General features: G+C 40.1%; 3 protein-coding genes across 3 annotated transcripts; all 3 read left to right on the forward strand.

Moving 5' to 3' along the window:
- Positions 1-2,191: 2,191 nt before the first annotated feature.
- Positions 2,192-10,987, forward strand: pttg1ipa (PTTG1 interacting protein a). Its single transcript, XM_041953235.1, has 7 exons — positions 2,192-2,434; positions 3,387-3,439; positions 3,745-3,853; positions 6,883-6,985; positions 8,215-8,280; positions 9,489-9,535; positions 10,192-10,987. The coding sequence occupies exons 1-7, from the start codon at positions 2,347-2,349 to the stop codon at positions 10,227-10,229; spliced, it is 504 nt and encodes a 167-aa protein (XP_041809169.1). The 5' UTR covers positions 2,192-2,346; the 3' UTR covers positions 10,230-10,987.
- A 934-nt stretch (positions 10,988-11,921) lies between these two features.
- On the forward strand, positions 11,922-15,895 carry sumo3a (small ubiquitin like modifier 3a). The gene is made up of 4 exons (XM_041953236.1): positions 11,922-12,050; positions 12,933-13,061; positions 13,206-13,277; positions 13,471-15,895. The coding sequence occupies exons 1-4, from the start codon at positions 12,030-12,032 to the stop codon at positions 13,531-13,533; spliced, it is 285 nt and encodes a 94-aa protein (XP_041809170.1). The 5' UTR covers positions 11,922-12,029; the 3' UTR covers positions 13,534-15,895.
- A 2,654-nt stretch (positions 15,896-18,549) lies between these two features.
- Positions 18,550-26,040, forward strand: LOC121618695 (thrombospondin-type laminin G domain and EAR repeat-containing protein-like). The gene is made up of 13 exons (XM_041954248.1): positions 18,550-18,702; positions 20,227-20,450; positions 20,871-21,229; positions 21,622-21,712; positions 21,810-21,966; positions 22,074-22,220; positions 22,313-22,383; positions 22,535-22,696; positions 22,811-23,018; positions 23,122-23,354; positions 24,745-24,923; positions 25,060-25,161; positions 25,436-26,040. Exons 1-13 carry the CDS (start codon positions 18,618-18,620, stop codon positions 25,587-25,589), a joined length of 2,172 nt encoding a protein of 723 aa, XP_041810182.1. The 5' UTR covers positions 18,550-18,617; the 3' UTR covers positions 25,590-26,040.
- Positions 26,041-26,338: the final 298 nt, after the last annotated feature.

Below are 26,338 nucleotides of genomic sequence, written 5' to 3' on the forward strand. Positions count from 1 at the left end.
AGCCACTGATCATAGCAATTCTTAGTGTTTACACTGTGATTTTTATACAGCTTAATCAATTGAGATATAAAATGCTAATTAGTGGCTTTTAGAAGTGATTTTGTCAGCGTAACTACTATTAGCTAGGTTGCCAGGCAACCAGCAGACACTCCAGGAAATGATTCGTCTGAGCTTTAGGGGAGCTGGCAGGTGGACTTTTTTTTACCTTTGGACAGAGCCAGGCTAGCTCTTTCCTCCCTTTTCCGGTCTTTGTGCTAAGGTGCTAAGATAAGATAACTGACTGGTTGCTGTAGCGTTAGCTTCATATTCAGTGGACTAAACTGAGAGTGGTATCTTTCTTCACATCTAGCAAGCTCTCCACCAGAAAGTGAGTACTTCCCAAAATGTATGGAGCTAAATCAGGGTCAAATGTTTTGTACTCGAAAAAATAAAATTTTAAACTGAAAAATAAAATTTTAAACTGAAAAATAAAATTTTAAACTGAAATTTCAAGTTTTGATCTTGCATTTTGAAAAATACATCTACTTCAAATTCAAATTCAAAATAAAAATAAATGTATGAAAACATTTTCAGGTTAAAAATAATTATCACCAACTCTGGTAATTCTTTTGAATTAATATTTTTTTACACTTTCAAATCTTTTTTACACTTACACTTACACTTTTTTTTCAGTTTCAGATCTTTCTTTTTCAGTTTCAGATCTTGCTTTTTCAGTTTCAGACTTTTGACCCTGATCTAACGTGGGGGGGCGTGCATTAACTGAGAGGGGAAGTGGAATCATGACAGACAGCTTAACCAAAAGGCTACAGACCTTCCCCTATCATGTTGCCTTCATGGAACGTAGGATCTAAAACGATTCAGCTACGCCACATGATTGGCAGTGAATAAACTGCTGTCAGTGACAAACTTCCATTTGCATGGCCAAAATTTTTTTTATTTCCAAGGCTGTTTAGATGTGAGATGGGGAAGCCGTTTTAGACAGTACTGAAGACCAACTGTAGTACAGGAGCGACAAAATCACACCAGATTGTGCACAGACGCCCACACTGTAAGTGTGAAATGTCCGATTTCCACGTAGCACTGTGAATGCCTCGCAGTGTCCGCTGGCGATGGCGTCCGGACCGGCTGGCTCGCGGAGACCCAGCACACAGGTGTGAAAAGTAAGGTTGGGAAATGGTGATAAATATCAAAATGAGGTCGTTTTGTAACAACATACAATGTTTCTGCGATCTTTTAAGTGTTGAGTTGTTATTTTTATCTTGAATAAGTTGATGTATTTTTCAAAATTCAAGATCAATACTTGAAATTTCAGTTTCAAATTTTATTTTTCAGTCTCACATTTTAGTTTTTCGAGTACAAAACATTTGACCCTGATTTAACTCCATAAAAATGCTGAATTACTTAAAATTATCTTTTAAAATACACATCTTCTGTTTGTTTTTGGCTCATCACAAAATAACAGTGCCTGGTTGAGGTCCCTTAATCTTTGAGTTGTTAGCAGTTTCACCAAAGATTGTCGTCCCCTCTAAACTTCTCATAAGAATTAATTTCAGTTGCTGTTAAAGGCTTATATCATCTAATATTTCACCAAACAGAGAGCAAAGAAAAGAGAGAAGTCCAAAAAAATAAAGTATTAATCATCACGTAACCCCCATGATTTATTTTGTGAAGCTGCTGCTGTTTATGGTGCATACATAGTTTTAAAATGAAGTGAAAGTTAAATGCTGCTTACAATTGATTCATTAGTGACCGTCTAATAATATCATGAATTTATGCCTAATATCAGTCAAACGAGCCATTTTTTTCAGAACGACTTCTTTGATTTCTAAGAATTCTTACTAACAGCATTTTTTTACTTTTGCATATAATATACATATATATACATATATAGTTGATTTTTATATTTTTTTATTCTGTATCCTTTGTTGCTGTGTTCTTGATCTTTCTGTGTCTCTTTTCTTCTTTGCTGTCCGTATTTAATTTGTGGGATTAAGAACGTTTTATCTTATCTTAAAGCTTCTGCACAAGGTAATGATTTCAACTCAAAGCGGTTCCTTCTAGAGTATTTTTACATTTCTGTATTGGTACTATTGTTTAAGTAAAGTATGTGAGTAGGCTTGTTGCGCCACAGAAAGAAAAATGCGCGCACACACGCCTCCCTCTCCTTTGTGTTCGGTGCGTAATGAGTTTGCGTCAGGATCCAGCGTTCAGTTCCTTCAAGGCCAGCGCACATCTCACCGAGTAGTTGCCGACTGGAGCAGCCGAAGTATTTCCTTTTTTTGCGCTGACAGGTTTCAGACGAGAAGTCAGAGAAATAACATCTCGACAAATCTACGCGGCTGGGTGATGGATTCACGGATATTTCTCCCTGCTTTCCTGCTTCTGCTCAGTTTGGCGACAGTTTTTGCTCAGTCTTCCGCCCCTCCAACACAAGGTAGGAGTGGAAATCAGCAACTCTGCGGTGACAGGCTGCTGAAATAATCTCTCTCCCATTCTTTTAATGGCTTTTACCTGCGTCATTAGTTTTTTTTAGTGATGTCCTGGGTAAAATGTAGGCTAAATGGCTCTAAATCGTTCAAAATCCTCACCTAATTTATTGGGAATTTTCTTTGGCTCTGGATTACAATGGATTTTCTCAATTTAGGACAGTGTTGTTTGAGCTCTCTCCTGTCTAAACATTACAAAGACTAATTGGAATAGAGCAGGACATAGAGGAACCAAAACATTTTATTTGAGTTGTGTTGGTCCTGAATTACATTTCCATTGTTTGTTTTTTCTGTTTAAATGTTATTTATCATAAAATAATTAAGACATTTTTAGGTAAAGGCTTCTTTTTAAAGCGAGATAAACACAGATTGTTGGTATCACTGTTTCTCTGTTAGTTTCACATATTTGTGTATTGTTGAAACCTCTCAGCAGGAACAATAAGCGTCTTTTCAGTTCTCAGCCCCCCTCAGGTCCTTAAGTGTTTTAGAGTAAAGAAACCAGGAGTAGCTACAAACAAACTGACCGCACAACAATGAGGGCCTGTTTGTTTCCACCTAAATTTTAAAGATTTGGTGCTACACTGACACAAACCCTGCTGTTGTTCTGTGTAGTCTGCTGATAATAATATGACCGGTTTGCAGTCTGTGTGTTTACTGTGCTGCGTCTCCATGGAAAATGTCTCAGGAGGCTTAGCAGTAGTTACAAAAACCACAGTGAGCATAAACCTACAGGCCTCATTTAATCTGCGTATTGTAATGTTTTCAGCTAATCTCTCTAACACGAGTCACTTATGTTTCTCCTGTGAGGCAAAGTGTTTGTACCTCTGAAAGACATCATGTTGATGAGTTTACTCACATATAATTGTTTTGGGTGTTTTATCCAAACTTTTTCCCCCACAGTTTGTGAGGAGAAGAATGGGACAAGCTGTGAGGAATGTCTGAAAAACGTGACGGTAAGTCCTCAAAGAAAACATTTTGTTTCTGCCGAGGTGATTTTATTTTTGTGTGTGTGCATGCTTTACGGAAAAAGAAGTGTGTTAAGTGGAGGAACCTCAGGCAGTGGCCCCTCCTCTACCTACACACCTGTTAGACTGGTTTGAGGAGTAACTGATCTCATCCCCACCCTCCTCCTCCATTTTCTACTTTCTGTGTTTGTGTGTGTGTTCAACAGTGTATCCTGCATTTGCCCTGAATGCCTTGGGATTCAATGTTTGTCCAAATAATAGAGAGGTCATTATGTGTTGTGGTGTTTTTACAGTGCTTGTGGTGTATCAAAACCAAGTCATGTGTAACATATCCAGTGAAGACCATCCTTCCACCGCATGCACTCTGCCCTTTGAATGATGCACGCTGGGGTCTCTGCTGGAGTAAGAGAGTATACACACACACACACACACACACACACACACACACACACACACACACACACACAGCTTAATTTATATGCACATAAATGATATATGATTATTGTAACATATATGTACGTTTTGATATGTAACAGGGTTGACCTCATCAGTGTTAATCAGTGTTTCCCTTATGTTCACTGTCTTTGAAGATTAACCTTATGAGGTGTAAACATTATTAAGAGTATTATTTATTTGTATTAGTAAACAACTGAGGCATTGAGGGTAGCATGTGACCTTGGGCCACACTTTCTATATGATGGTACTGTGTTTGTTTTGCATGCATCCTGGATGTCTTGTAACATGCATCTTATATCAATACATGTTTGTGAACAGGGCTGACACAATAGGCAAAATATTTATAAGAAAAACAGCCATAAAATATGAATTTACACAGCCTGAGAAGGCAAGCTACTGTTTAAAAAAAAGTGATGATTCATGTTTAGATATCACCTTTTCAAAATGGAAAACGCATCTATTTCATGGAATGACCCACATACAGTCATTTAGTAAGCAAAAGTCTTTTGCAGGAGAGGTCAGAAGTTAAACGTTTAAGGGCCTTGATGAAGACCTCTCTTAAGATTCAAGGCAAGATAAACAGAATTACATCATCCATCACACCCCCCTCAATGTAGTTTGTACAGAAAACGTGTGATGAACTGCACCAGGTAATCGTGGTAACAGCACTTCTTCTTTTGCTACATAACTAGTTGACTTTAACTGCTGAAACAGAGCTGATCATTGGTTAAATGAAAAACAAACATGGTGACGTGATCACAGCTTCTGCCAATAGTAAGTGACCTGAGTACAACAGTTCAGGTGTTGTAAATCAGAACAACCTAGCATGCATTATTGCAAGCATAATGCTTTGTAGGAGTGGGTGATATGGATAAAATATATAAATCAATTGAGCAATGAGGAAAGAATAACCAGAAATTGTAACAGGAATGCCTGTTTTTGGTTAATCCAGCAAATGAAATTCCTGACAAATCAAAGCACTTCTCTTCACATTAGACAAATTTATATGGTCTCACATGGTCACAATGCCCGCCCCTCAAGCATTAATTAAGAATGCACACCCATTCTGTTCAGAGATGCTTTCTCGTATATCTCAAATTGATCACGATGTCTGGGAGCAAAAACATGCAAGAACTCAAAGACCCACCACTGTTAAAATGTTGATGTTAATGTTAATTGTTGATTAACAATCAAGCTTGTGGCTTGAAATCTGTAAAGGACTGTGTAAATGCAGTTTCTAGATACTCCAATTCAACACACGGGGCTCCTGCATCATGTCTGGTGCCTCCTTAACCCTGGTGTAGTTTTTCGAGAGATCTTTGGTAACATCTGCTCGACAGCTTCATTATGTGCTTGAGAGATAGTTCATTGTTAAACTTAGTCTGTGTATAACATGTCAAAGTAATTTTCAACCTCTGGGATGCTGGTCTCTATGGCTTTCAATTGGCTCAAAAGCAAGGCAATGCTCCCGTCCTTGTTGACAAATCCGAAAGTAAAGCTGATCGACATGAGAGAGGTCTTGGGTTGAGTTGACAACTACAGAGAAGTATTTTGTGTCTTGAATTTCATCCACAACAGTCTCAGTTGTAGAATTCCAAGGAAATTTCAATTTAGAGGTGATCACAGCAATTAATTTTCACCTCTAAAGGCGAGTCCTCTCTCCCAGAGAAGATTGATAACCGCCACAGCTTTTTTGCTGACATCTCTCCAGCATTGTCTCTCTCCTTCCATTTGTTTTAGCAAAGATGAGTCAATGGTCGCGGCAAGATGGCATGCAGCTCCTATTCTCATCACTCCTCTCATGATCCCCAATGCATTCTGCATGTCTCCAGCTGCTAAACCCTTGTACGAACTGATGATGCTTATTTGAGGAAAATTTACCTGGAAAACAGTAGATATTTTTGTTTGCTGGAGAGTACATGACCCATTCTCTCCACATTGTCAAACACGAAGAAAGTCACTATTGAAGCAATGACTTTTACCTTCAGTGGTCCCATCCCTGGCAGAGGCTGGATGGTTGGATCTGCTGTTTTGAAAGGTCACAGCACCCCTTTTGATGACGTGAGATTTCATAATGTCGATGGTCGTGTCTTTCCATTAAACTGGATGCATTGTGTATGTCCTGGTTGCTGTTCGTCAGATTCAAGTTGAGGTAATTGGCCTCTGCTCTGAGGAGTTTCTCTTTCAGTTGGAGGAAGGCACAGAGGTTCATCAGGGCAGCTGGGTACTGGGAGAGGGCAAAGACAGTGAGAAAAGGGGGCAGAGTGGTGTATAAAGCCATAATTCTAGTGAGTTCAGAGGACTTGCAGAATGACTGTACTTGTGGTGACTGTGTTGACCTTGGATTTATCTATCTGGGTGAACTGTTTTAAACTTGTCTGTCTCAGCTCAGTTTGACACAGACAGTTATCTGAGACATACATGCATTTTTGGAAGCTTGCCAGTTTTTTTAGCTACAGATTGTCTGTGGATGGCAATCTCTTTATCATTTTTTTCTGTTAAGAATGAACACACAACTATTTAGTGGTATCTTTCTGGAGTCATTCACTAAGCAGAAGTATGCTGTGAAATGTCAAAGGCAAGATAAACCCTCAGCATGTCTGAATGTGCACATGAAGGCCCCCAGTGATATAAATAAATAGTGAATAATGAGTGTGTGACAAAGTAATAGATAAATTGTGGGCTTAGACTTAGCCAGCACACATTAAATCTTCTGAAATTAGTATTTTAACTAGATGTAGATTTTGCTTTTTTAAATGCAGAATCTAGGCCTTATAGGTGTCTTTCACACTGACAATAAATATTGACCTTTATTTCTCAGATCATAAAAATAACACAAAAATGAAGAAAAAGTAAAAAAAAAGTCAAGGAGTTAAGAGTGCTGGTCTAGATTTCTTTTCTATCCTGAAGATAGATCTGTGACTGTGGATTCCTGTCTAAATTTGTTATTGTATTTCTCTCTGTCTGTTCTGCAGTGAACTTCCAGGCGCTGATAATCACCTTGGCTGTGATTGGTGGAATTCTCATCATCGCCTTCCTGGTTTGCCTGTTCTGCTGCTGCAAGTGTGAGAACTTCGGGTAAGTGTACCGTGAGCTATGGTTGACCCTGTGAACACATCGTAACTGACAAAACACTCTCATCTTCCTCAACACAAGGCTGTGGCATCAAGCTTTACTTTTGGTTTATTTTAGCGAGGATCTGTCAAACGATGGTGCCATTGTTCTCTTTTTATTTTTTAGATTAATCTCATCTTTCAAGATCTCCTCATACACTGAAACCACAACCACTTATGTTGCTTATGGCAGCTTTATTGATAGACTACTTACAATGAACTGGAAAAAGCTCAGAAATTTAAAAAAATATGTCAGAAAGACTATTTACTGCCTGTTACTATATTTTCTAGCTTCTCGTTAGACGTGAGGCATGAACAAAATAATAATAATATACACATTTACAGTGACAATGGAATAACTGTTCTTATTTTTAAATACAGGCTTTTCTTGAAAGTATGTTTGAATGTGAATTATTCAAAAATCATATATTTCAGTACAGTAAATGTCGGAACGACTTGAATTTATGTATTTTATGTGCTTAACCTGCTTCCTGGGTTTTACGTGTTAAATCCAGGTCTCTCCCTCCCCTTTCCTTTATGTTTCTATAAATATCTGTCTTACACTCTCAAGTACGCACACATTTACAGAACTTCACATGTTGCTCTTAGTGGCCTGTGAAGTTGTCTCCTGACAGGAAGAAAGTACAAGACCAAATATGATAAAAATGAGCTAATTAGCATACAGCTTCTTTAGCCAGGGAAATGTGGACGATGGTGCCCCCAGGGTGGTTTATATTTGGAAAGAGGTTTGTTTGATGAGAAAGATCTATGGATTGTCAGTGACCCTGGGTTCAGGTCTCCAAGTTCAGTTTTATATAGGAGAAGTTAGATTAGGGCTTTGTATTACAGAGAGTACGTTTAGGTGTAAGTGTAAAAATGGCTATCATCATGAATTCGGTTAGAAATGGTTAGGTTCAGGTACATGCTTGTTGTCACAGATGGTTTAAGTATGGGTTTGGTTTGGTCAACTTACTGTGGAATGACTACTTTTGTCGCTCTGTTGCATGACTTTTTCATGTCATGCGACCTGTGACTAATGTGATGATAATAAGGCCACATATTGCACATTTCTGTCAGGTTTGGTGCGATAACCTTAAGGTCTCTGCACCGAGACGAACACACAAGCATTTACTGTGTACTTTCCCATGACCCATCTAGCCACAACCTAAATTTGGTCGTGTGTTTGTGTGTCAGATCCCAAAGGTTCGAGGCCAAGATGCAGAGACAAGCCAATAAGACGAAAGCCAAGCAAGATGAAAGGTGAGGAGTAATGTTCATTGAATTTGTACACAGTTTCAAATGTGATGTGGTTTGTTCTTTTGGAAGTGTATGTGATACATCATATCAGTAGTTAATAGCAGCTCTCATGTACAAAAAGATGTTTCACAAGACAGTATCCATCTCCGCGAGTTGCCTCAAATGCACGAAAACGGCTAAATGGTTTTAAGGTCACACTTCCTCTGTGTGTCTTGTAATTTGAGCTTCTGTGTTGTTTTTTTTATAGCCAGTATGGTCTCACTGCATGTTGGTACATGTGGGTCCCTGTGAAACTGTTGCTCCTCCCCACTTTTATACACTATCGTAAAAACAAGATGGAGTGCAGTCCGAAGCATTTAGCTGAAGGCATTCACATTCAATCGAAACGATCAAACTTTAGTTGGCTAAAGCACATTTTACTTGATGTTTTGTGTAGCTAGCTTTTGCAGGATAGCTGACAAGTTAATAATCATGTTTTATGGATTTAGGTCACTCGGTTGATCAAAGAAATCGCTCCTTGGCAAGCTGAATATGTTACTACTATATTGCAGGGGAAAACAGAGTATAGAGCCCAAATATTTTCACAACTGTCTCAGTTAATTAAAGGTTAAGTTCAACCAAACCAGAGCTGGTAATTGTTAGAATGGTAGAAAGACTACCCAAGGCTGTTTTGGTTAAAAAATTAAACACAAGTGACGCCTCTTGTGTCTAATAGAAAAGCTCTGTGATTCTCCGACAACTCTGTTGAGTGGGTGAGCGATGAATTACGGACTTTTGGCTTTCATTGCCTGGGCTGGCAAGCAAATCGAAGATCACTCTCAGGATGGACTGGGCCCTCCACTGATGACGAATGCTAAATTGTTGTGGGCCACCTTCTCTTGGTTTATGCACATCTTAGGGTGCATTTTAAAATTTCCCCAGTCTCACCTATTTTAGACAGTCCCTTAATAGTCTCAATTTGTAGGTTTGTTGTATGGTTTACAATCTACAGGACACCTGACGCACCAGCTTCCCCTGTTGTTGTTAGTCATGATCCATATCAGTTTCCTTCATAGCACAACACAAAAGCAACACAGATGAGGGAAAATGCACACGTCAAACTGTTACCAGCCCAAACTGGTTTGTGGCCATGTGACTTCTGGGAGTGTTTGCGAGAATGAAAATTTTATCATTCATTGTGTGACTCAGAAGAAAATGTTTTGTCCTTACAGGAAGGCAGAGATGAGACAGAGACATGATGAAATCAGGAAGAAATACGGTGAGCTCTCACTTGCTGACATTTTTCATCATTTTATCTGCATTTTTCATATGCATGTGCATGTACCCTACTACACTGTGCAGATATGTTTTTCTGTGTCTTTGAAAGAAAAGCTGAATGTTTGCTTCTTATATCTTTTTTTGGTTTACACTTGACAGACATTTTTAAAGAAACATTTCAACATTGAGGGATATGTGCGTTCTCACTAAGAAAGAATCATACTACTCTCATGTTTGTACAGGCAATACAAAGCTACTGCCAGCAGCCATGTAGCATAGCTTAGCACAATGAGTGGAAACAGGAGGGAAACTGCTAGCCTGGGTCAGTCCAAAGGTGACAAAGTCCATGTGCAAGCCCCTCTAAAGCTCATGAAAAACATGATATATCCTTGTTTAAACCATACAAAAAGCATAATGTGAAAGGGAGGGGTATTTTGTTATCTTCAGACAGACCCAGGGTAGCCGTGGAGAGTCCCTTTGTTTCCCAGATTTGCGCTAAGCCAAGCTATGTGGTTTCCTATTCAACTGACAGATATGAGAGTGGTATCGAGCCTCTCATCTTACTCTCAGCAAGAACACAAATACATTTTGCTGAAAATCTGAAGCTATTCTTTCATATCAATGCATGGCTTTACTGATTGTTTTATGTTTCTCCAGGTCTAAGTGGGCCAAATCCATACTCCAAATTTGCATGAGCGGATCTGTGACCTGAGATCTACATCATGACCCATCTGTTTTCCCCTGAATTCTGACAGACATCAACAACCTGTCCTGTGGTTGTGAAAGTAGACTTGACCTGAGAATTAATGTAAATTATAAATAAGTCCCAGAAAAGTGACAGTTTTGTACAGGCAGTCTTTGGCTTCATCCGGCCTATAAATAGGAATGTTGTGTTCAGTGTGATGATCTACGAGGCTGTAACGAAATGCTAGAATAGACATGCGTAGCAGCAGTGTTCTTCAAGACTAGAGTAGTCTGTCCTGTGGCTCCTTTTGCATCACTGTACTTAGTCTTAATTTTAATTGTACAGAATGGAAAGAATCCAGTTTGATTACTGAACAATACTTTCCTTTTGCATAAGTAAAGTAAGTAAATGTGTTGCATCTACAAATATTGAGATTTCAGTTCCTCTGATTTGCTGCTATATACTTAGAAATTGTAAGCTATTTTTTTATTTTGTGTGATTTTCTTCTCTTGCTTCAAATTTACTCATTCCTATTCTGAAATGTACTTGTTGGAGGCAATTTTTATTGTATTATTGCTGGAGGTTTAGGTTAGAAAATATGTCCATACTATGAAGTTAAAATAAAATCTTCAGCCATATAATCTGAATTGATAAAGTAATCATTAACTTCAGGTGAATGGGTTGATTGTTGGATAGACAGATTGAAGTCTGCTTTATTTTACATTTAACTCCTGTGAAGACTTAATAAAGGGCTGGATTCATAATTGATTCCTTCAGCAGCTCTGGACTTTTATTGTTTGTGTTTACCTGCATTGTGCTATTATTAAAATGTTGGCCTTATATTTTGTATCTAAGTTAATGAAAAGTGAAAGTTAATTGATTAAAACCGTGGTTTAAATTCTTAGAATACCTCACCAAAGGTCTTTAAAGGCTGAAAGCTGCATCTGTTGTGTGAGGTAAAGAACATTTTTATTTAGTCCACTCTAGGTTTTTTAAAGCTGATTTATAGTTAACATAAACTAAACCTGATAATAGAAAGAAATTATAATACTAAGGTAGTGAATTTTGTTTATGTTTGACATTGTTTAATTGATTTGTAATGTTGTAAAGACATGGTTAATATTACAAAGGAGTTGAACAAATTATATGAATGAAGTGAATTTGGTGATCCATCAAGATTACAAATGACTATATTGTTGGCATTTATATTTACATTTCTTAGAGAAATGCCTTGATACAATTATACACGACGTGTATAAAGGGTCAACAAATTTCAATATGGTTGAACATGTTTTTTAATGCAAAACATGTTTTCATTGTTGTATTAAAGCACAATATAATAGTTATATACCACTTTAAGGGTGATTCTGTCAGCTTGCTGCTGTTATTGCATTATTTTTGTGACATCTCTGACATTATTAAGACATTATGCCGTCTCAGAGTTATCACTTATTTGCTTTAAAGTAAGTTCCCAAAGACTTCTTAGTGTGTGAATATTGGCACCAAAAACATGGACACATTGTTTGCCCTGCGGTCTATTGTATGAGTATCTGCAGGTTTTGACAGTGTTACCTTCATAGGTTCTTCAGTTCGCGTGTTCGAGTATTTTTGCAACTGCGCGCGCTCCCGTGTCCGCGCTCCCGCGGTTTAGTAGTCACATGGTCCTGTCAGATCCAATCGTTTATTTATAACAGCGGTCCAAAGCGCGCACCCGTCAGCAGAGGAGAAGGGAGGACAGAAAGCGGCAGAGAGACAAATAAAGCCCAATTAACCGCTTATTCTGAAAACCCACACACGAAATACAGCCAGGATGTCAGAGGAAAAGCCAAAGGTAAGATATCAAGGGTCGGAGAGCTGTAGATTTGTGGGGATGGCTCAGTCGAGCTCCTGCCAAACCATTCCTGAGATGTGCAATCTGAAATGGCCTGGTTTGCACGTTTGTGTAAATCGGCGCAATGTTTGTTTCGCAAATGAATGAGTACCCGCACATCCATCTTTACATTTAAATGCGTTTAAACAACACTCTACAGATTGAATTAGGAGAGAGGTTGACCTACTAACAAGGGTCTCGATGATTGTGAGCAGAAATGCCAATTACACCATGATTGTCATTTGCGGATTTTTTCTTTGTCGAAACGGGACCACGTTATGTCCGCAACGCCGCAACTGCCGCAGCGACAAAGAGCGCAAATGGAGATGACGCACTCGTATAAAAACTAACGTAGCCGTGCTGTTCTTGCTGTTTTCGATGTGACGGTGTTTATTTAGCCACAGTACACCAAAAAAACTGCTAGCAGCGTTAGCCGGCAGCTAAACTCAGCATCGGTCTTAAAGGGCCGGCTTGCTAACCAGTTAGCCTGAAGCTAACCTTGCTAACGTTAGCATCTGTGGCTGACCGTCTAGCAACATAAGTAGCCTGACTGGCTTATTGTGCCTGATGAAAGTTTGTTTCGGTCTATATATGTATAAAATGGTGTGGCCGTATTCCTTCACTATGCATCGTGGTCGGACGCCGTTCTTGACATTTCTTTTGAAGTTGCAGGCTGTAACGTTGTGCAGTCAACGTTACTCGACTGGCAGACGTCTCTAATAGCAGTGCTCTTTCTTTACAGTGTTTCTTTAATGTAACCTCCAAGTGCAATGTTTGTGGTGTCTCTGCTACCTTAAACCCAAACTGTATGGTTTCTCTAATGAAACACGTGTTTCTCTGCAGGAGGGAGTAAAAACTGAGAACGACCACATCAATCTCAAGGTTGCAGGGCAAGATGGGTCGGTGGTCCAGTTCAAAATCAAAAGACACACACCCCTCAGCAAACTAATGAAGGCGTACTGTGAACGACAGGTGAGTTGAAAGCCCAAATGACTGCTGTTCAGGTTCCTCCTCCAACAAGTCTCCCACTTAGTTGCACATGTCACCTTGCTTTTTCTGCACCAAAAGTCCTTCACATATGGATTAATCTTTGTGGCTGTTGTGTCGTTCCTGCAGGGCCTCGCAATAAGGCAGATCAGATTCAGGTTTGATGGCCAGCCTATCAATGAGACGGATACACCTGCACAGGTAACACTGCACTATGCACCATTATATTCTCTTTAAACCTCACTGAAATGTTTTTTCTACGTGATGTTAGCACATTAGAGGAACCTGTCACTGTTGGAGAGAATTCAGCATCTCTGAAGAGTCCTAAATGATTTTACCTGTTCAGTTATCGTTTACATCCACTAACTTGGACCTCTTTCTCTGCTCCTCTCAGCTGGAGATGGAAGATGAGGACACCATAGATGTATTCCAGCAGCAGACAGGCGGGCGCTGCTAAGCCCTCCCCACCTCATTGACGGCCACCCTCAGACCACGCCCTCAGCCACCTTCACTGTCCCTCCCCTCCCCATCGCTCCTCAGCCTATTATTATTAATATTATTATTATTATTATTATTTCTTCAGTTTAAAGATATCTGTCATGGTCTTTCATCAGGTGGTGGGGGGGGAGCTCCTCAGCTGTTTATGTACTGTCTCAGCCAGGACTGAACTTTTGTGCGCGTCCACAGTCTCTCTGCTGGCCAATCAGGACAACATTTCCTTATGGCACTGCAGGCTGTGATTGGACCAACAGCACGCCACAGCTGTTCCTGGTTTGTCAGTGCTTCTTATTCACTCTCCAGTGAAAGCTTAGTATCCAGTAGTTTGTCACGGTTTTCATCCATCTGGGTCGATTGTGAGGCTCTGCAAGATTTTCTCCAGGGGTCACGGTCAGTGGGCATGAAAATGTTTTGAAGTGGAAGCACTATCTGAACTTAATACACACCCGCCTTCCATTTCACTTCGCTTTCTTGTGTGTTTTTTGTCTGAACAGTGACTCCTGCTCTTCTGTCAAAGATTTTAATTCTCTCTGCATTTTAGGTGCTTTTGCTAAAGAGTTCTGCAATGTTTTTTGTATTTTTGATTTTTCTTTTAAGAATTAACACCCAGGGGGCTTGTTGATTTTTCTGTACAGAAGTATCAGAGTGGATGTTAGATAAATGTTGTGGGGCTTGGACCAATACTCCCAAGACTGCACTTCTGTTTCATATTTGATGTACTTGGATTACTCTAAATGCAAACTTGCAAGGTCAAAACTGTCACAGTTCGACAGTTTGTATTTCATTAATGTTATTTGCTTCCTCTATGACTTCTACTAATTGAGATAAGTTCTTTGTGGGTGTCCAGTACAGACTATTATTTACACATCCCGACATGCCCGTTTAGCGGTGGGAAATTCAATTCATCATTTGATGGAGTTGTTTGGGTTCTGGCTGTGTAAAAATAGTCTCTTTACATGGAATACACAACTTTTTGTTTTCTTTCCCTATTTCCCAATGATTTGGCCAGTGGCTAGTCTCCATGATATTCTTGCAAGTGGCTTTGCTTGTGGGTTTTTACAATTTTGGGGGGGGGGGGTCCAGGGTGGGCTGTGGGTGGGAATAACTGGAAGGTCGTTCCTCACCGCTGTTTTGGGGTCAGCTGTTTCATCTCTGTATCGTCCTCGCGAATGTAGGCTGATGGGACCTGATTCTAGATGTGTTTTTAAAGAGGAGCAGCTTCCAGTTCTAGAAAGGATATCCAACAAAAGTCAGTATCTTTTTGTTAACACATTTTGAAGACACTTTTCACTGCTGTGTCAGCTGTCGAGCTGTTTCCTTCTGTGTAAAAGGCAAAAGTTGCAGGCCATATGTTCAAAAACCTGAATGCAGTGTTGCTAACAGTGACGATATCCCAAGTGGTGATGAGTGTCTCCAATTATTTACAATTTCGGAGAAGGATGCATGCAGTTTGTTGCGTATCGGGAGGGCAGGGAGGCCAACAGATGGAGTTTGGGAGATAATTGTTCTGTACCCACGGGGCCCCATTCTTCGTACACGGGTAACATGAGTTGATTTCATTGTTGAGGGCCTGACATGAGCTTGGATTGTATAGTTCAGGATTCAATGTATCTGTTATTGAAGAAAGTAGTCCTTTTGCTCAACCTGCAGAAATGCAAAGTTAGTCTGAGCGAATTGGTTCATGGTATCCATTTTTTAAGTTTACCAATTTTAATTGATTTTCATATAAGGCATATCAAAGGCTTAAGTAGTCATATATATTAAAAAGTACAACAAAATAAAACCAATGCAATCTACAAAATAAAATGTTTTTCAGTTGTATTTTTGTATCATTCTGTAATGAACACAAGTTTGTCAATTTTCATTTTGAAATGGCGAAAGCTTCACTACACTGCCACCTGCTGTTTGAAATATTCACTACTGTCCACAGTGGCCCAGTGGAAAATGACATTTTATCTGAGGAGTAACCAGCCGTCATCCTTCCCAGGCGTAAATAGCAAGAATTTGGCAAAATCGTGTTGTACAGAGACATGTTAAATCTTTGTGATTACCCTTGATGATGAGTCAGTCATAAGCAACGACATGGTTTTATCTTTCTTTCTCACAGAATAAGAGCACAGCTATCACGACAACGCCATTTGCATTTGAATGACTGAGTTAGCTGGATGGAGAGCTTCTGAGCTAGCTAACATTCAAGCTAAACTATGTAATGTACGAAGAAGGGGGCCCAGGTCTTGTCATGTTATTTGTTTCTCTACTGATTTGTACATTATTTGTGGTCTTTTACTACTGTATACAATAAATATAGTTTGGTACTCAGATTTGCTGTCGTATGCATCATTTTGTGTCTGTTTTTAAAAATAAGTTCTGAATCGTTTATTTTAATTCTTATGTAGAGGGAAGTATAAAGTGAATGAATCTTTCTATTTATAGATTTTGTTTCAGTATTGCCTCAGAATTTATGGCCTGATAGGCTGCAATGCATGTCTCGACATGTTTTTTATAAAAATACATTGCTGTATTAGTAAGGAGCATTTACAAATTTTGCATGTAGAGATTCTGTGTGTGTCTTACATGTAGCCAAACGTGTGACATTTGGTCATGTGACATATGGGTCTTTAACCTTGCTGTTGCCTGATGTGCTGTACATTTTGTCACTTGTCGGACCATGGCTGACATTGAATTAAATATAGTTGTTCTGTGATTCGTTATGTAAGACATGGTTTCAGTTCCGGCAGGGGCACTGCCTGCTAAAAATGTGTGCACAAGTGCTATGGCTGGAAACACCACATGTGGCTTAAGAAAACAGCTAGGTGGTGCCAGTGAACTATGATAATGTCACATCTCTGCCTGATTTGCTTTGCTTTGATTCTGTCCTAAAACAACCTACCCATAAAACACCATTATATAAGATTAGATTTAACTTCACTGTTATTGAGTACTGAGACAAGGAAATGCCAGGAGTACAAAAAGCAGAGTAAGGGTAAGTAGTAAGTAATATGAATAAGAGATAGGGCCTATAACATGCGCTATACAGTGAACATGTGCAGCAGTTACAGTAGGCAGTGGAAGTGTGATATAAAAATATACAGTGCAGGTGTACTTAAATGCAAACAGTAAGACTTATACTGAATACACAGCTGGAGGTATGATAGGAATATGGTGTATACAGGTCAGATACATACAATATGGACAGTAGTATAAGTAAATATGTATGGGTATGTTATATACTTGTCTATTCACCAAAAAAACTACAAAACAAATAACCCACAGATTCAATCCAATACAAACGGACATGCAGGAAGCGATAGAAACAAAAGAAACTATAAAAAGCAACAAAAACAAAAGTTATGCATAAAACTGAAGGATGACACTGGATAAAAACACAAAAGTTATTATCTCCACAGTGGTCCTGAAACACAAGCGTAAATTAGACTTCACATACAGAGACAACATATCACTGAAGTGAATGATGCAGCTTACAAGAAAGACGTGTGGATATATTAAACCAAATCTGATAATTATTTCAAATAGTGCATTGACTTCCACGGCTTCTGTTATCACCTGATGCCTGATGTAGAAAGATTCAGAAATCTCATCTGATACTCTGACTGAACCCTCGCATTGCATTCAGCACAAGTGGAACAGTGATAAGACTAATAGCAGCAGGTGATGAGTCAAACCAGGAATAAGGAAAAGCATGCGCATGGTAGCACGATCTACATCCCTCTGAAACCACACAGGAGGGAGCGACGACCACGCCATGCCATGCCTGGAAGGAAGAAAGATTAGTGAATGGATAGAGGAAAAGAAGAGCAAGGCAGAGCTGCTATCTTGCATCCCGATCTTGGTGCAGTCTATGATCTCAATGTGGGCGAGAAGAGGAGAGACAAAGTGCATTTGCCTTGTAAATGTGCCGGCCAGCGGATGAGAGCATTCAGAGAGATCTGACACAAGCCGAGATGCCGACATCTCTCAAAAGGCGGCCTGATTATTTGCCTGGTAACCAACAAACTGGACTCAAATAGACTTTGGAACATGATTTTATCAAGTTATTTGAGGAGGTATTAAATTGTTGGGCGACTGTGGAGAATCAAAACTTCCCTTGTGACAGCAAGCGACGTATTTGAAAGTCAAATTCTTGTGATTTACCAAAAACAAGCTGTTTGAAACAAATTCAATGTATAGTATTATTTGACCCAGGCCAACTTTGTACTCTGTCATTGCAGAGTTTTCCCAATCTCGCTGTCCCGAGACTTCATTACATGTTCAACAAGTAATAATCCTGGTTTGAGACTTTAAAATCAGAGCAGGGTTCATGCACATACCTCGGCTTTTCAGATGATAAACTACGGGATAACAGCTAATATGATAATAGCTCAGCTCATTTCCATCTATCCATTAGTGGACCAAAGGTCACATATGTTCTGTTGTTGTTTTCTTAGGTTGCCTTTTAATTAAAAGGAGACATATTGCCTGCCAAAACCTCCTTTCGTGTAGCGAAAGTGCGGGTTTGTGTTTTGACAGAAATGTTCGATATCAGTGCATTGAAGTATTCTGTCTGTCTGCTTGTCTGTCTGTTCCTCTATGTATCACAAGTGAACACACACACACACACACATACACACACAGTGGAGCAGCTCTCCCCTCTGGCAGCTCTGTGTCATCAGAGACGTTGAGGGAGGGTGAGTGACAGGCTGGGTAGTGATTTGCATGGCTCTGGTGTTTAAAAGGAGCTGCAGGTGCAGGATTCTCCACGCAGATGAGTGGATTCCTCTCGAAGCGCAGATGCTTCTCCTGTTACATGTGAATCTTAGGTGGCCGGTACAGCTTCGATGAGTTTCAGCTTCTGGTCTGTTGACTAGACTTTTTTTTTTTTGGAGTTGGAAGATCTGAAAATGCTCACTTGTATCAATATGAAGAGCACACAGCCGTCTTGTGTGTACTGTCACTTAAGATAGAGACAAAAGGAGCAGGACGTAGAGACATACCTTCAATATGGAGACATTCGCACCAGCTGGCAACTGAACCAAACTTTTTGTAATGTCATCACTGATATTTGTGCAGTTCCTTCTCTTGGGGTTAAGGGTCACTGACACCACCACAGACACATGGAGACACTGTACAGGTATTGTACCATTTTATTCTATTTCACCTCTCTATCACCTCAGCTCACTTCAGCACATCTGTTGTTTAAGTTAATGATTATTCAGTGAATGATTTTTATGGTTCCATTTAAAAACTTGAGAAACCCCTCCAGCTAAAATTCTTTCGGATAATTCCAACTGTCTGCATCTGCTTACAGTACAGTGGGAGTGTTTGTGTGTGCGCTGTAGCGTGCAACATTAACTTTTAAATTAACATCCACAAACAAGTACAGACACTGGATGTGGTCGGGATTCCACAACAATTCCATGCACATCAGAATATCAGGATTAATGGGGTGCATGTTTGTATGATGTCTCATCAGTTGTGGAGTAATTCCCTTCCATTATTCTGTCTTCTTTGTGAGTGTCTTTCTTAACAACAACCACTCCTAAAACCTCCTATAGCTCCAGCACCACCCAGGGCTATTTCTCACACACCGGGGGAGTCAGGGATTCAAGCGTGCTTTGACTCATTAAGTGCTTTATTAGTTTATAGCAGTTGTTCCCAACCTGTTTAACGTGTGTCCCCTTTAAACAGAACTATGTCTTCTTGTGAACCCTTAGTTTCATTTATTAACCAATGAGCAGTGGTGTTCAGATCCTTTACTCAAGTACAAGTACTAATACTGTACTTTAAAAGTACTCCATTACAAGTAAAAGTCCTGCAGTGAAAATGTTACTTGAATAAGCATGAAGACGTCCCCTGTGACTGTTAGATCATTAGATTATTATTACTGATTTGTAAGCAGCATTTTACTGGTGTTGATTGAGGTGAAGCTGCTTTTCAAACTATTTTATGTAAAGCTCCTACTGATGATTTTTCTCCATTATGGATCAAGTTAATCGATTGGTTGCTCGCTTTGTTAAAATTCTGAATATTGTGAGAAATGCTGTCACAGCTACCAAGAGTTCAAAGTGACACCTTCACAATACTTAATCTGACCAACTGTTAAAACAAAGCTCAAAATTATTTAAAAAATTATTAAAATCATGAAAGTAATTACAAGAAAAAGCATCAAATTGTCCCATAAAACGTCTGACATCTTTGCATGAAAAATTATTCAGATAGTTTCCAATGAATCTGAATCTGTCAATCAACAGAACTCATAGTTTCAGTTGTACTTGGATATACTGCTGGGTAGTTTGATTTATAGCAAAGCATCATATTTTGTAATGTTTTCACATGTTTTGTCTGCAGAATAATTAAAGCTGTCAAATAAGATAAGATCTTATGCCATCTTTATATAAATCTGTATTCATCCCATGCCAGGGAAATTAAATTGTTACAGACAGCAAAGAAAATAAAGAGAGACAAATAAAGATCAAAAAGACAATAAAGAAGGATACAGAATAAGACTATATATATGTACATTATATACAAGAGCATAAGAATACTGTTGTAAATAAATGTAATGGAGTGAAGTACCGATAGTACAGCACTTTCTGCATAAGAGATCTTAAGTCGTAAAACAATCTCTGTGACTTTATTTGCTAACTGTCTGCAGATTTTCTCCCTCTGGATCTCCTGTCCTTTGTCCTCGAGAGGGACACCTCCAAACTCGTGCCAGGGGTGCACATGAAGCAGGCTGGAGGGGTGAGGGGTGTACACTTCTCAAGCCCTCACACCTCCATGAGCTTCCCCTCCTCCCAGCTGCTGGCGAACTGCGACCTCTTCCCCAAAGAATTCTCCATTGTTGCCACAGTAAAAGTCACTCACAGCACAGCCAAGGTGATCATCCCAGAGACGCCCGGCACTGAATGTCAGCGTGCAGAGTCTTTACTTTAGAGAAAGTGCTACAGTCAGAAAATACTCTCCCTATCACCTAAATGTACTTATATAAAGTTAAAGCGCTCATTGTGCAGCAGAATGCAAATAGCAGTTTATAAGCTCATTAAAGGCTTTTAAACTCATAATGTGAAAAGTGAAAATTAACTATAACTGCCAGATAAATGTTGTGAAGTAAAAAATACAATATTTTCCACTCAAATCAAGTTGAGAGGAAGACATAAAATTGAAATATGCAGAAAAGTACAGGTAGGATTTTAAAATTATTATCATTATTAATGAATTTCCTGGTTATTTTGTCAATTAATCGACTGGTCGTGTCAGTAAATATTGTACTGAGTGTTTTCCCTGTTTGCTTTTCAGAGAAATGAATACATCTTTTCCTTGATGGAGCCAAAAAAAGTAGAGAAAAGAGGGGCGGAGGAGAAGGAAGTGGAGAGCAATAAAGGGAACCTTCCAGAAAGGAATGAAGATATGCAGCAACATGGAGTGAGGGAGAAGGAGAGGCGGCTGAGGAGTAATGAGGGACGTGGACGGATCATCATGGGACTGAGGTTCTCCAGAAAACGTCTGCACTTCCTCTACAGAGGTCCCGGAGGGCTCGTGGAGCACTCGGGTTTTCGAGGCACCCGCCTGGCTGATAACCAGTGGCACACCCTGGTTTTTGTCATTGGTGGTCATCACGCCAGGCTCACAGTGGACTGCAGCCCACCGCTGGAAATGTAAGTTTTATTTTTTCTCCTCTTGAGTGCTTCTGTTCCCTGGGTGGGCACGCTGTCTGTCTCCCAGCAGGCTCCCTTCCTGCTCCCTCTGAATTCCCTTGAGGGATAGTAGATCCGTCACCACAATACAATGGCACCGCTCCAAATGTGCTCACGCCCTGCAGCCATATCACAGTGGCCTGACAGTGTGTGATAGATGGTTTTCAGTGGAAACTCCCTCTGGCACACAGAAGGGAAGAATATCAGCAGGAATATAATACAAATCCTGTCTCAGCCCTAAAAATAGGAGCAGAACAGAGACTACTTTAATTACAGACTTTTAGTTCATTTACAGAAGAAAAACAACTTACCTCAGCTATTAGAAATAATTATGTCTTTTTTATGGCAAACAGCGTTCTCTCCAGGCCTTTCCCCTCAGACCTCAACATTCAGGGATCGAGATTCCACATTGGCAGTCGGGGGAGATGGAAAGGCTTGTATTCAGTAAGACTTATATATCCTTATCAGTAATTCTCTTTAAAAATAAACTGCTAAACCACTGTTTAAAGCTTCCCCTTCCTATCTGCTGCCCCATGCACAGGGTCTGTTGCGACAGCTGGTTTTGGTGCCAGGTTCGGATGCCACCCACCACATCTGCCCCTCTTCCGAACCCCAGCTAGCAGCTCTGTCAGTACCGCCGCTTCTCTCAGACCTGCCTGCCACGGGGAGGGAAGATGACGGCCATGTATCGTCCTCTGGTAACCTGCAGATGCAAGACTATGCAGGACATTTGATATAGCATGAAGCAGGACATGACATATGTGCGTCCCTGCCTCTTTGATCATCTGCTCGTCTTTGTGTTTAGATCATGAACCATCAGGAGCAGAGCGGCGGGTGTTGGTGGGGTTGGAGCGGTCGTGCTCAGAGCCGCTACAGGGCCAGCTGTGGTTCAACCCGCTGAGGAAAGGCCTCTACCTATGCGATGGTACTGTGTGGATCGCTGTGTTAGAGGGTGAGTCCAGCATCAACCAGCTATTTATGAGCAAGTTTTTACTCGGCTCAGGTTGAAAATCTGACAGAAATGTCATCTCTCCATCTACCCAGATCATAAACGACTAGACTATGTGTTGGAACAACAGGTCCTCACCACCAGCTCAGAGACACATGATGTAGAGGTATCCAATCATCCCATTTTGTGATGTTTATACTGTTGGAAGATCCTCACTGTACTTGGAAACCGAAGGCACAAGAGAAGACAAGTATTTTGGTATCCTGTGATTTCCTTCTTCTACACAATATGGCTGTTTTTTTCCATCCAATCTTTAGGTGTTCCAGGTACCTGGCATGGGTCTGATGGCTGCTATGGCTCATCAGTCTCCAACCTCTGGCTCTGCTGTGTATCTGTGGACCCAAACAGGTTTCCAGCTCTACCAGAATATCAGCACATATGGAGCTCTGGCTTGGAGACACTTCAGCATGGGCGAGAAGGTGACAAAAAGCGAGAGATGTGTTACAGAATATGGATCGAACACACTCATGCATCCAACTGGTAAAAGTAATGTGGGGAGCTGATATTCCCTGTGCTTTCTTACTTGGATCCAGGTATTTCTGGTGGTGTCTAACTCCGGCAGAGGGCCAGACAAGCATTTTAACAAAGAATCAGAGGCGGACTTCTCTGTGATTTACAAGTGGAGCAAAAAAAGAAAACGATTTGTGCGGTTCCAGACTCTGCAGACACACTGTGCCCGGGACTGGGAAGCCTTTAACATCAATCGACAGACGTATCTCGCTGTGGCCAATCATAGACGAGGTAAAAACTAAAGATCCACCAGCTAACATCCAGAATTCCTGCATGACATCCACAAAATGTTAAACTACTGCTGCTTGCTCTCTCTTTGTGGTTTGTCCTCCAGGTAATAATAATCACACCATAGACAGTGTGATATACAAGTGGAACAGGCTAACAAAGTCTTTTGAGGTTCACCAGATGCTGCTGACCTCAGGGGCCTACGACTGGGAGTTCTTCACAGTTGGACCGTACCATTTCCTGGTGGTTGCAAATGCCTTTGATGGAGTGACCACCTCTGTGGACTCAGTCATCTACGTTTGGGTCAATGGAAGCTTCCAGGTGTTCCAGACAATTAAAGTATGTGGTTAAACAGGCAATTTTTCAAAGTCAGTTCCACATTTCCTTTGTTGTTTCATGTTAACCACATAAACTCTTACTTTCTTGATTTTCAAAAACACTGGTTTGATGCCCCAACACAACACAGGGTAACTTTGGATGGTGTTTTGAGCAAGGGTGAAAATTAGGCTTAATAGCACTTAAATGCAGCATTTCTCTGCTTGATTTCCATACCATTCATCTTGTCACCGGCTGGGCTTTGATTTCCTCTGATGTGATCTGTATCTGTGAGATGATGGTATGAAAAACCATCTCGCCTGTACACACAGAAGGAAGGGAATATAAACGGGGAAAGATAACAGGGTAATGAAAGAGAGATGGGAAGCAAGGAACATTTAAGACAGGGCCAAAAATAGAGCGTGTGGTTTGCCGTGATTTGCTTGAGCAATAGCAGTGCTTTGACATGTAACTGATAGTGAATCATATATTTGAATCCAGCCACATTTGAGGAGAGCGTTGACATGTTGATAGTCACATAAGAAACCATAAGGAGATGATTTAGGGGAACTCCACAGCTGGATGTGAGGAGTCTAAAGAACACCTTGAGGCAGGTGGAAATTAATCATGTAAAATCATCCAGAAATGAGTGAAAATACATTATCTTTTTTTATGTATTACTCTCTTAGCTGTTTCTCTTTCAGGTTTAGTCAAAGAAGTACTCAACTTTTTATTTAAGTAAAAATGGGAATAAAACAATGTACAAATACTGCACTATAAATAAAAGTACTGCATCCAACTACTATTATCAGCTAAATGCACTGAAGAATCTAAAAGTAAACTTCATACATTATAAAACGGCCACTTTTAATAATCAGATTTTAAGGAACTGATGCTACAATGTGTAGCTGATGCATTAACTACCTTGAATACAATTAGGAAATCTGACAAGTGGTTCCCAACCGAGGGGTCACGAGATTCATCTAAAAGGGGCATTATAGTTCATGTTCGCTGCCTCAACCCTCTGGCCAAGGGTTAATCTTTAATTTTTTGTGAAATATTGAATATTTGTACCTTAATAAAACCATCCGAGAAGGTTGGAGGGTACATATCTCCTTGGTGGAACTGCTAATAGCTCATAGAAATCCAAACCCTTCAAAGGGGCCCAGGCTAGACGCTGCTTTTTTGTAAGAAGCCCCAAGCCAAACATGCTGAAACAATGCATTGCTGGGTTTTTTTTTAATCTGAAAAGGAACTCCAGATGTCAAATATATGCAGTGGTGTAAAATATATAATTTTTCCTCAAATATACTTATGTGAAGTTAGAGTACCTCATCATTATACATAAATACACTGAATCACATTCCACCACTGCAAGCAAGTTAAGCACAATTCTCTCTCACTGTCAATCTAGACGTTCTGTGCCACAGACTGGGAGATGTTTCAGATCGGCAGCAGAGTCTTCTTAGTTGTTGCCAATGGAAACAGACTCCATGCTAACGGACCGAGCCGATATGCCATCAACTCCACTATCTACGAACTGGACATGAACGGACAGCTGTTTGTCCGCTTCCAGGATATTGTCACCTATAGGTATAGATATGCAAACACTATAGTACGCCAGGTGCATGCACACACAGACAGATTGTGAGAGCACTTCCTGTATAATAACCCGTTTGCTGCCATGTCAACCTCTCGTCATCACCACATACCTTTTCTGTCTCACCAGTGCAGTGGACTGGGAGTTCTTCAGCCTCGGGGCGGAATATTTTCTGGTTGTCGCTAACTCCTTTAACGGAGAATCCTACTCTCTCAACAGCATTCTGTACAGGTACTCAACTTGTCAACATCCCCCTCCCAGTGTGAAATAATTCATACATTCTGATGCTCATCTAACTTAGTGCTGAGACAAACACCCACACTGTTGTAATGCAGATGTATTTTCCTCCTGTGAGCCGGACTAGTGAAAGCCTACCTGCACTTTTGACATGTGAGGATTCACTGGGTAACAGGAACTGGCTGCTGGCTAATTTTAGGTCTGGAGCCTTTGTTAAGCAGATGCAAATACACCTTTGATTTGATTCCCCCTCTCTGTTTGTTTTTAGGTGGCAGGGATATGAAGGCTTTGTTCCGGTTCACTGGCTTCCAACGATTGGGTGCAGTGACTGGGAGTTTTTCAGTGCTAAAGGAGAATCATATCTGATCTACTCCAGTGCCAAAGCACCGCTCTCCAAAGTGTTCAAGCTGAAAACCTACTGAGCAAAAAAAAAAAAGTGTGTACATGTGGTTTTGTGTACTATATTTATTTGTGTTGTACATGCTTCTTTTTTGTAATTTGTCTGTATGTTCCTGTGTGAGGAAATTTTTTGCAATAATGTTTGAAATGTGTCTTCATAATACTGTGTCTGTTTGCAATTTACATTCAGTCAGGACCGTAGCAACCATTAAGGTCATCATATGGTCATGACCTTAGTATTCTTTCTAGAAATTTGGGGGTTTTAACAACCTGAGGAGGATTTTCCATTCTCCTATTACACATAAACTGCATATGGTGGGTTTTGAAGAACGATTTTGCTATTTTTGTGAGTAAATGTCTTCAGATTAGGGGGGGTATAATGACCAGCCCTGCACACAGTTACCTTGCAGCATTGATGGCCAGGGCTTGGTCAACAACTGATGCACCTCAACCTACTACAAATATCTTGTCTGTTTGTCTGGATTGTCTGAAAGAAATGAATACAACTCAAGACAGTCTGTAGGATTTCCATCTTTCTGTAAAAGCAGTTCATGTTAATGATGTTTAACATTTTGTTTGTTAACCAGAGTGTGTGTTCTCATGGAAAATTGCCTCTGACTGCATAAAATATGTATAAAAACTAACTTATTGAAATAACAATAAACCATAGACCAGACTTAATATGTTTACATGCAAGACAAGAGTTGTTTGTGCATTGATTGGCTAACCCTCAAGGTTCATTACGAGCATGCAGGGTGGCAATCAGGGTGGT

This window comes from Chelmon rostratus, chromosome 15, assembly GCF_017976325.1.
Source record: "Chelmon rostratus isolate fCheRos1 chromosome 15, fCheRos1.pri, whole genome shotgun sequence".
NCBI lineage: Eukaryota > Metazoa > Chordata > Actinopteri > Chaetodontiformes > Chaetodontidae > Chelmon > Chelmon rostratus.